Raw genomic sequence first — 10,456 nt, forward strand, 5'->3', positions numbered from 1 at the left:
CACCTGTAATCCCAGCACTTCGGGAGGCTGAGGCAGGTGGACTGCCTGAGATCAGGAGTTTGAGACCAGCCTGGCCAACATAGCGAAATCCCCATCTCTACTAAAAATACAAAAAATTAGGTGGGCATGGTGGCAGGCACCTGTAATCCCAGCTACTAGGGAGACTGAGTGTGTGTGTGTGTGAGTGTGTGTGTGTGTGTGTGTGTGTGAATATATATATATACACACTTTTTTTTTTTTTTTTTTGAGACAGAGTTTCACTCAGTCACCCAGGCTGAAGGGCAATGGTGTGAACTCAACTCACTGCAACCTCCACCTCCTGGGTTCAAGCGATTCTCTTGCCTCAGCCTCCCAAGTAGCTGACAGGTGTGTGCCACCATGCCCTGCTAATTTTTATATTTTCAGTAGAGACAGGGTTTCGCCATGTTGGCCAAGCTGGTCTTGAACTCCTGACCTCAGGTGATCCGCCCACCTTAGCCTCCAAAGTGCTGGGATTACAGGCGTGAGCCACCACGCCTGGCCTAAAATCAAGTATATTTCTTATGGTGACTTGAGTAAGAAAGAGTTATTAGCTATATTTAATTAAGTTGTCTCATTTCACATTATTTATAATTTAATTATAAGATATTATAATTTATTAACATATATTAAAATGTATTAACATATTACATATAATTGTAAAATAATTAAGTTGTTTCATTTCAAACAACTGTCTATTGAGTTTCAGGACTTTTTTTTAATCCAAAAGCAATACTTTGATTACATAAACTATACAAGCATGTCAAATCATGTTAGTATTCACACTAAACATCAGGTCCTTTACATAACACGTTAATATATTTAGCACAGTCTCTAAAAAAAAAAAAAAAAGGCCAGGCAGAATGGCTCATGCCTGTAATCCCAGCACTTTGGGAGGCTAAGGATTTGGGAGGCAGGTGGATCATCTGAGGTCAGGAGTTCAAGATCTGAAACCCCGTCTCAACTAAAAATAAAAAAATTAGCTGGGCATGGTGGCAGGCGCCTGTAATCGCAGCTACTTGGGAGGCTGAGGCAGGAGAATCGCTTGAATCCAAGAGGCGGAGGTTGCAGTCAGCCCAGATCGCGCCATTGCACTCCAGCCTGGGCGACAAGAGCGAAACTCCATCTCAAAAACAAAATAAAAAGCCTAGTTTGACTTTTTAAAATGAGCTCCCCCTGGGTCAGTTTGGCTTGTTTGGCAACCAACTCAATGACTCACAGAAGAAAATAAAAACTGTTCCTCAGTCAAGCACTATCTCATTCTCAGTTAAATACTTTAGTATTTAAATTTATATGCAGGTTAAAACAGAGTTTGAGAATTATCATACACGTTGAATATCCCTTATCAGAAATGCTTGGGACCAAAAGTATTTTGAATTTCTGGTTTTTTCAGATTCTGGAATATCTGCACGATATGGCAGTTGAGCATCCCAAATCCAAAAATCAAAATCTGAAATACTCCAATGAGCATGTCCTGTGAGTGCCATGTCAGCATTCACAAAGTTTTGGCCTTTAGAGCATTTCAGATTTCGGATTTGGGATGCTCAACCTGTACTAAGGTAAACTGATAAGAAAAGTTAATGTTTCTCAAAATTCACTTTCTGCTACTAACATGTGCTTCGGGGCAAATAGTGAAAACTTACTAAACTTCAAGTTAGAAGATGTGTATTCAACTCCTGATTCTGGTTATATAACCAGGAGCATGTGACCCATCAAAGAGGGGGAAATATTGTCATTAATCTTCCTCACAGACCCTAAAAACTAACTGTACTTCACAATGTTCTGAGTACATTTTTAAAACGTGAAGTGGCAAGCAGAATAAAACAACCACTCAAGTACATATTAAACATGAACCAAAAAAAAAATCTTTCTTAAAGTACCGGGTGTTTGAAATTTTCTTAAATTCCTTTAAATTTCTCAAATTCACATAAAATTACAAGCAATATCAAAATACACCACAGCCGGGTGCAGTGGCTCATGCCTGTAATCCCAGAACTTTGGGAGGCCAAGGCGGGCAGATCATGAGGTCAGGAGATCGAGATCACCCTGGATAACACAGTGAAACCCCGTCTCTACTAAAAGCACAAAAATTAGCTAGGCATGGTGGCGGGCACCTGTAGTCTCAGCTACGCGGGAGGCTGAGGCAGGAGAATGGCGTGAACCCAGGAGGCGGAGCTTGCAGTGAGCGAGTTCATGCTACTGCACTCCAGCCTGGGCAACAGAGCCAGACTCTGTCTCAAAAAAAAAAAGAAAAAAAAAGAAAAAACCACACTAATTCAAATACTAATGCAAAGTATAACACAGCAAAAAGATCAGAAAAAAATCTCACACCTTCCTAAAATCAAAAATGTATTCAAATTAGTGAATTCTGGAACAAAAAGGGATTACATCCCAGAAGAAAGATGGTTTCAGTGTTAACTAAACCTTAGCACATTGTTTCAGTTAAGTAAATTCATCCATCATCTTTTTTTTTTTTAACCTTTAACATGGTTCTCAGATGTTTTTCACATAAACACAGAACAAGAATATTAGGAAAAGTAGTTTATCCGAAATACACTTACGTCAGAGTAATAAAGACCGGCACGGGTCAGGCGCCATGGCTCATGCCTGTAATCCCAGCAACTGGGAGGCCGAGGCAGGCGGATCACCTCAGGTTAGGAATTCAAGACCAGCCTAGCCAACATGGTAAAATGCCATCTCTACTAAAAATTCAAAAAATTAGCTAAGCACGGTAGCGGGCACCTGTAATCCTGACTACTCGGGAGGCTGCAGCAGGAGAGTCACTTGAATTTGGGAGGTGGAGGTTACAGTGAACCGAGATTGCGACATTGTACTCCACCCTGGGAAATAAGAGCAAAACTCCTTCTCAAAAACAAAAAAAAGACTGGAGCAACAATATCTGGCAAATAATGTGGCCTCCAATAGACATGTAAGAGTACAGCAACGCCGGGCATGGTGGCTCATGCCTGTAATCCTAGCATTTTGGGAGGCAGAGGCAGGCGCATTGCCTGAGCTCAGGAGTTCCCCCGAGGCCAGCCTGGGCAACATGGTGAAACTCCCTCTCTACTAACATACAAAAGAAATTAGCTGGGTGTGGTGGTGTGCGCCTGTATTCTTGCTACTTGGGAGACTGAGGCAGGAGAACTGCTTGAACCCAGGAGGCAGAGGTTGCAGTGAGCTGAGATCACGCCACTGCACTCCAGCCTGGGCAACAGAGCAACACTTTTCTCTACAAAAAAATAAAAGAGTACAGCACCTAATTAGCTTGGGGGCAAGATATCACAAATATCAAAAGGGGCATTCCACATTTTGAAATACAACCTCTGAGCACAAACTTCAGCACGGGACAAGTCCAACTGCAAGCAAGTTCTACACTGAGCACTGGCTTGAAGTCAATCCTGATTTAAAATTAGTTAATAGACTGGGCGCGGTGGCTCACGCCTGTAATCCCAGCACTTTGGGAGGCTGAGGCGGGTGGATCACCTGAGGTCAGGAGTTTGAGACCAGCCAGGCTAACATGGCGAAACCAGTCTCTGCTAAAAATAACAAAAATTAAACGGCGTGGTGGCGGGTGCCTGTAATCCCAGCAACTCAGGAGGCTGAGGCAGGAGAATCCCTTGAACCCAGGAGGCAGAGGTTGCAGTGAGCTGAGATCGCGCCACTGCACTCCAGCCTGGGCAACAAGAGTGAAACTCGGTCTCAAAAAAAAAAAAAAAAAAAATCAGTTAATAACTGCACCTGAAGAATATAAACTTATCTAGCAGACACTGGCAAGAAACTTCAAAGTGCTGGTCTTCTGGAAGCAGCAAGCAGCAAACTACCGTAAATGAGTCTAAAATGATTATCTTCATTAGGTTAAACCAATGTCTTAAACTACACTGTTAACTAAATTTCCCTCCAAACCTTAAAGGCACCAGAATAAAGCACAGGATCCCAAGTCTTAAGGACTAAATCCAAGTCTTAACTTTGCTGTGAATAAACCTTCAGTCAGTCATTTAATATGCTTTATTCATTTCTTCTGTAAAATAGAAAAGGGCAAAGATATTTCAAGGAATCAAAACTAATAGTGGAAAAACTCAAAGTTCCTAAATGAAACATAGCCAACCTCTTGTTAAGAATTAAATAAAATTATATATGTAAAACTGCTCAAGAACAATGCTTGCCACGTTTTAAACACTTAGTGTTAGGAATTGTTATTATACATCAATTTTAGTCAAATAGAAAAAATATAAAATAACCCAATCAACAAATTGAATATTTAATAATCCAAATCTTGTCCATTACCTAGGACCTAGGCATTCAAAACCTCAGACTGAAGATAACAGTTTAGCCTACTAGATAATGCAGCGGGAAAAATAAAATTATGATACCTTGGCTGATAGGTGGTTGTTTGTGTCTTTTTTCTTTTTTTTCTGAAACGGAGTCTTACTCTGATGCCCAGGCTGAAGTGTGGTGGCGTGATCTCAGCTCACTGCAACCTTCACTTCCCAGGTTCAAGATTCTCCTGGCTCAGCCTCCCAAGTAGCTGGGACTACAGGCACACACCACCATGCCTGGCTAATTTTTGTATTTGTAGTAGAGATGGGGTTTTACCATGTTGTCCAGGCTGGTCTCAAACTCCTGACCTGAGTGACCTGCCCGCCTTGGCCTCCCAAAGTGCTGGGATTGTGAGTCACTGCTCCCACCTGCCAATAGGTTGTTTTTTTTTGTTCATTTGTTTTGTTTTGTTTTTTGATGGAGTCTCCCTCTTGTCACCTATACTGGAGCGCAATGGGGCAATCTCGGCTCACTACAACCTCCGCCTCCGGGGTTCAAGCGATTCTCCTGCCTCAGCCTCCTGAGTAGCTGAGATTACAAGTGTGTGACACTACACCCGCCTAATTTTTGTATTTTCAGTAGAGACGGGGTTTCACCACGTTGGCCAGGCTGGTCTCAAACTCCTGACCTCAGGTGCTCCACCTACCTCAGCCTCCCAAAGTGTTGGGATTACAGGTGTGAGCCACTGAGCCTGGCAGGTTTTTATATTAATACTTTACTAGTTTAAAATAAACTTTTCCTTATTCTGTCTTTTTTTTTTTTTTTTTTAGTTATCCCTTTCTTTAAAAAAATCTTGCTTACTCAAATCACAAATTCTTCAGATACATGTATTTTCCGTTTCAAATATTGAGCAAGCCTAAATATCTAAGCATAGAAACATCAGAAATCATAGGTGCATCTCTGAAAAATGCTGTTTCGAGCCCACAGGAATTGTTTTGACTAGTTATTGTACCATTTGCAAATGGAGATAACACCAAAGTGCAAATTATCTTGAGTCCTTGAAAAACAGACGTAGTGGTCAAGAGGCAGGATGTGTGCAAAAGAGGATAAGAAAAAGCAGCCCTGGCGGGACATGGTGGCTCAAGGCTGTAATCCCAGCCCTTTGGGAGGTCAAGGTGGGTGGATCACAAGGTCAGGAGTTCAAGACCAGCCTGGCCAACATGTTGAAACCCAGTCTCTACTAAAAGTACAAAAAAAAAAAAAAAAAAAAAGCCCTAACTCCTCCACTCCCTAGCTACATAATTTTGGGAAAGTCATTTCATCTCTCTGAGCTTCATTTGCTTTATCTATAAAATGGAGTAATAGTCTTACTTCTCTCACAAGTCTTACTTTTCCACTGTTTGGAAAGTCAAATGAGAAAACATACTGGAAAGCACTTTATGGCCTAAAAATTGCAATACAAAAATATCGATCGGCATTTTGTTGTTGTTGCATGAGCAATGTTCAACATACAGGTTAAGTTTACACACTAAACATAGAATTTTCATTTCAAAGTAAACCATTACCATTATTAAAAATTGATATAAAAAACTTGCCTTGGATTGATTTCTCTTTCCACTTCTCATGCTAAACTTCTCCTTCATTTCTTCTAAAATTATCTTCAGTTTCTTTTCTTCAGGTGTTCCTAAGTATTTTTGGTTCACATGAAGATAGCAATGCCATTTAGCTGATTCAAAGCCCCAGTGGCAAGTTCTTTTGTCAGGTGATCTGTGAGAATGCATCACAAACGTCTGGGGTGCAAACATTCCACAACACTCCAGACATTGAATACATGGAGCATCAGGCTGAACATAAAACTGGGGTGCAAACAGACCCTGACATTTGCCCAGGCATTCATGTTCCACTTCAAAGGCACTGCCAGTTTCCTTTAACTGGGCCAATGAGTTTTTAGCAGGAAGTACACTACCATTTTGAGGAAAAGTTCGTGGCCGCAATAAAGCATTACATAATCTTTGTGCATCAGTTAATGTAATCAGCCCACAGGATGGGGCATTGAATGGAAGTATACCCAGTACCTTTAAGATATGAAGCTGGTCTGAAGTACACCTTGAACAATATATGTACAATTCGTCACACACTGTATTTATTTGCTGGAGTGTAAATTCTCGGAGAACAGAATTTAAGACTTGGGGCAAACAGAGTCTCTTTTCTCCTCCAACTTGAAAACAAGAAATAGATTCCCCTTCCAATACAGTCTGAGTGAGTTCTGTGGAGCTATCGGAAGGGATGAGCAATGGGCCAGGAAGAACCTGAGGTGATGGAAGAGGCAGAAATACAGTAGGCGACATGCTTTCTTGGGAATGCCGAGCAGAAAATGCTGCTGGTCCACCCAGCGAGCTCTGACTACTTAAATGGAATTGTGCCAGTGTGTGTTTCAAACTGGGATTTAAATGTAAAGTTTCAGGAACAGAAGCACAGGTTCGCTTGACATGCTCTCCATCAGTTTCCACTGGCGCTTCTCCATAGTCATCCAAGTGTTCCTTCTTAACTGTTGGCACCTTGTTTATCATTTTTCCATTTGCATTAATGTCTGTTACCATTTTTTTCGCTGGGGGGCTGCCATCATCTCCCATCCCATTCAGTTTTTTATTTGAGCCCTGAACCAAGGAGAAATTTGTCCGGAGGTTTTCCATCCTACACTCTTCTGTTAAATAATTAAATCTGAGATTAGCATTTCTATTTAGTTGCTTATTTGAAAAAGAGGAAATGAATGTATACAAATGCTTATAGTAACTTACTCTCAAAGAAACTTTTCAAAGAGGGATTCCCTTAAATTAATAAATTTTGCGACTTAGTTTTGGTTCTCCTTATATAATCTGGTATAATTTCACTGCAAGTCCTATATAACTGTTCGTTTTGCCTCTAACAATAAAGAGGCACAACTCTGAGAATGCCTTTGTTTTCTTGAATTCTTCAGATATACATATTAAAATAAAGTTACCAATTTCTCAATTAAAGATGTCCAGGATCAATGCAATGGTTTGGTTTGTTTTAAGCAAAACACATGAAAAGTTTATGCCATTCCTTGGGCCATAAAATCTAGACTCAAACACAACTCAAAATGATGCAACCAAATTTAATCTTTACCACCAAGCAAACCGAAAAGGAGGGCAGAGGGAGTATTTCCTCTAAAAATGATGGTCTGCTGGTCTGTGCTGGAAAACCGAAGACGTGTGTAAATCCTCAAACCAGTGAGAACAGCCTCCGACTTAAAAAACTGCCCAGTTATCTTCAAGGATTATAGTTCATTCTTCTTTTAATTAATCTGGAAGAAGAGAAGGGGGTGGGGGAAGAGTTACATTTGAATTTGCTTCAGAGGCCAAACAGGGCCAGTTTAAAACCAGTTGGGTTTTTTTGTTTGTTTGTTTTGTTTTACGGAGTCCCGCTCTGTCACCCAGGCTGGAGTGCAGTGATCTCGGCTTACTGCAACCTCCGCCTCCCGGGTTCAAGCAATTTTCCTGTCTCAGCCTCCCGAGTAGCTGGGACTACAGGCGCAAGCCACAACACCCAGCTAATTTTTTAGTATTTTTAGTTGAGACGGGGTTTCACCATATTGGTCAGGCTGGTCTCGAACTCCTGACCACAGGTGATCCTCCCACCTGGGTCTCCCAAAGTGCGGGAAATACAGGTGTGAGACACGGCACCCGCCCGAAACCAGTTGCTTAATCTTAAACTGAGTTCACTTTACCAAAGGTGAAGCTTGAGTGATTTCTTTAAATCTAACACCAGTTTACTAGAAGAACATTCATTTAAATAGGAAAGCAATTTGGAGTTGGAGAAAGCGAGCAATAATACAACACAAAAGGCCATTCGAGTTCAGAACATGAAGACTCTTAAACAGATCATCTCAATCAGTACCAGAGGCTTTCTCAGTTATGCCATTTTAAGGGAGGAAAAAAATCCATTACTTCATCTCCTATTTAAAAAAAAAAAAAAACCGTTTCATCCAAAAAAATCAGATAGGAGTTAACATATCTACCATATGTAACCAAGTTACAATTTTAAGTGAATTAATTCAGCTAGTCCATGTACACTAATTTTCTGAAATGACTGTAGACAAAAATTAACTCTCTCTTTAAAAGGTTAGCGATTTTACTTAATGGAAGCCAAAAGCTATAGACTCCACGCCTGGGAATCTCCAACCTTGAACAAGACTAATCCGGGACAAAAAGCACAAGGCAGACAAACCTCACAAAGAATGCAAATGGAGGAAGAGGGGAAAAGAAAAGACTCTTCTACTTCCTTCTTGAGAGAAAACCCAAAATAAATCCAATAAATAGAAATTTTTACTTCCCAAACTCTCAGCAATTTACCTTAAAACAGACCCAAAGGATTAAGGACCAATGCCACCAACCATCGTACAGATTTTTGTCCACCACGAGAACACACCTCAGTCAACACAGGCCAAGGAAGAGGGCAAGAGGCATGCCCTAGAATGCGGGAGCCCCTAAAACCCTGAAGTCCTCCGCCCACTCAAAGCCACCCACCTATCTCTAACCCGAAGAGAGGGAGAACAAGGGACATGGGAAGCCCGGGGGTGGGTGTGCAAGGGGGCGGAGGGAAGTAAAGGGAGGAGTCCCCCCCACCCCCACCCGCGAGCCTGGGATAACCCCAAGTGCCCTCCCAACACCGCCCCCCCGCGGGGGCCGCGGGAAGGACTGTGGAAATCCCCCCCCCTCCGCGCGCCCTCTCCCTGGGAAGTTCTCGGGTGTCACCTCAGCGCCCCTAATGCTGCACCTCCCCCCGCCAGCCCCGGGCCAGAACGAAGAGGGCATTGGGGCAGTTCAAGCGCCGAGAGCGGATCCCCGCGCCGCCGGGGGCTGACGGACCGGGTCGAGACCAGGGCATCCCCGCGGAGCGCTGCTGGAGTGGGGGAGGGGGGCAGTGACGGGCGTCCGGGTCTCCGGGGTCCCCGCGGCTCCCGTCAAGTGCAGCGCCCTGCCCTGCCCGCGCCCACCGCCTGGGGCCAACGAAGCGTGATCAACTGTGGGACACGCGCCTAGCGACCCCCTCTGGCCCCGACCCCACCCGGGACCCGCGCATCCAAACCCCCTACTTGGGCCTGGGTGCCCGGGGAAGCTCCACGAGCTTTGCGAACTCCCCACCGCCCCTGTCGCCACCGTCGGGCTCCCAGGAGGGTGAGCGCCTCTGGCCTCCCGCCGCCTCCGCCGCGTCCCAGCCGTGAGCCGGAGCCGCACCTGTGCCCGCCGCCGCCGTCGCCGCTCGCCCGCTCCCTTCGGCTGTGCCGGCGCCGCTCCGAACCCCACACACATCGCTACACACAGCCCTCTGACGTCACCGAGTCCTCGGCCCGCCCACGTCACTGCGGAGACACACGGCTTCCCGCAGACGCCGCCGCCGTCTCCGGCCGCCCGGGGGAGAGCGAGGGCGGCGGGGAGGGGGAGGGGAAGGGAACGAAGCCAGCAGCGGCGCCGCGCGCGCGGGGCCGCCGGAGTCGCCGCCGCCGCCACTTCGCGGCTTCCGACCCCCTCGGGGACGCGCGCGCCGTCTGGCCTATTGTGGGTCCTCAGAGCACCCCCTGGCCCAGTCGTCTCGCGCGCGTGCCCCTCCCCCCAGGCGCGCGCCCGGCGCTTCTGGCCCCGCGCGCCGTCTGGGCGGCTGGCGCGCGGCGCTGTCTGCGGTGCACCCGGCGCAGACAGGATGTTCCCTCCCCACCCCACCCTCACCGCCGCCCTCCCTCCTTCCTTCCTCTAGTCGCCCAGCCGGCTGTCTGGGGCCACCGCCCCGCCCCCGCCCCACCCGCCGCTCTGTGGTGATGGGCCAGACCCGGGGGCGCCCTGGCCGCTCGGACGCCGCGCAGCGGGGAAGAGGGGGCAGGGCAGCCACGCCGTGCACTGTGCGCGACCCCAGCAGCCGGCAGGGCGGAGGCAGTGCTCGCCCGGCAGAGCGCCGCCGCCCGAGGTCAGGCACGGGCGACCCTCCCCCTGCTGGGCCGCAGCTGGGCCGCCCCGCCCCGGAGGCAGCCGGGCGGCGGCCGCCCTGCAGGGCCCCCGGGGCCGGCTCTGCTCCCCTCCCCCGCAGGACCTCCCTCCTGGGCTGCCCCTCGCCCCCTCGGGGCCTCCTGCCCAAGGGCCGCCCAGCCAGCTGCCGGCGCTCCGCC

The 10,456-nt window shown here is 46.5% G+C and overlaps 1 protein-coding gene across 5 annotated transcripts in view; it reads right to left on the reverse strand.

Annotated features, from left to right (window-relative positions):
- The window catches only part of SKIL (SKI like proto-oncogene), a 37,215-nt gene extending 27,261 nt beyond the window's left edge, over positions 1-9,954 (reverse strand). The window contains exons 1-2 of one of the 5 annotated variants that reach the window (XM_073023466.1): positions 9,534-9,954; positions 5,871-7,600 (exon numbers count right to left, since the gene is read on the reverse strand). In XM_073023466.1, coding sequence (XP_072879567.1) covers positions 5,871-6,968 — 1,098 coding nt within the window. In that variant the 5' untranslated portion in view covers positions 6,969-7,600; positions 9,534-9,954. Of the gene's footprint in view, positions 1-5,870; positions 7,601-8,648; positions 8,906-9,391; positions 9,514-9,533 lie in introns of those variants that run through there. The other 4 variants (XM_007972119.3, XM_007972116.3, XM_007972118.3 and 1 more) reach the window with 4 other exon arrangements.
- Between the last annotated feature and the right edge of the window lie 502 nt (positions 9,955-10,456).

Source organism: Chlorocebus sabaeus, chromosome 15, assembly GCF_047675955.1.
Source record: "Chlorocebus sabaeus isolate Y175 chromosome 15, mChlSab1.0.hap1, whole genome shotgun sequence".
In the NCBI taxonomy this organism is placed as follows: domain Eukaryota; kingdom Metazoa; phylum Chordata; class Mammalia; order Primates; family Cercopithecidae; genus Chlorocebus; species Chlorocebus sabaeus.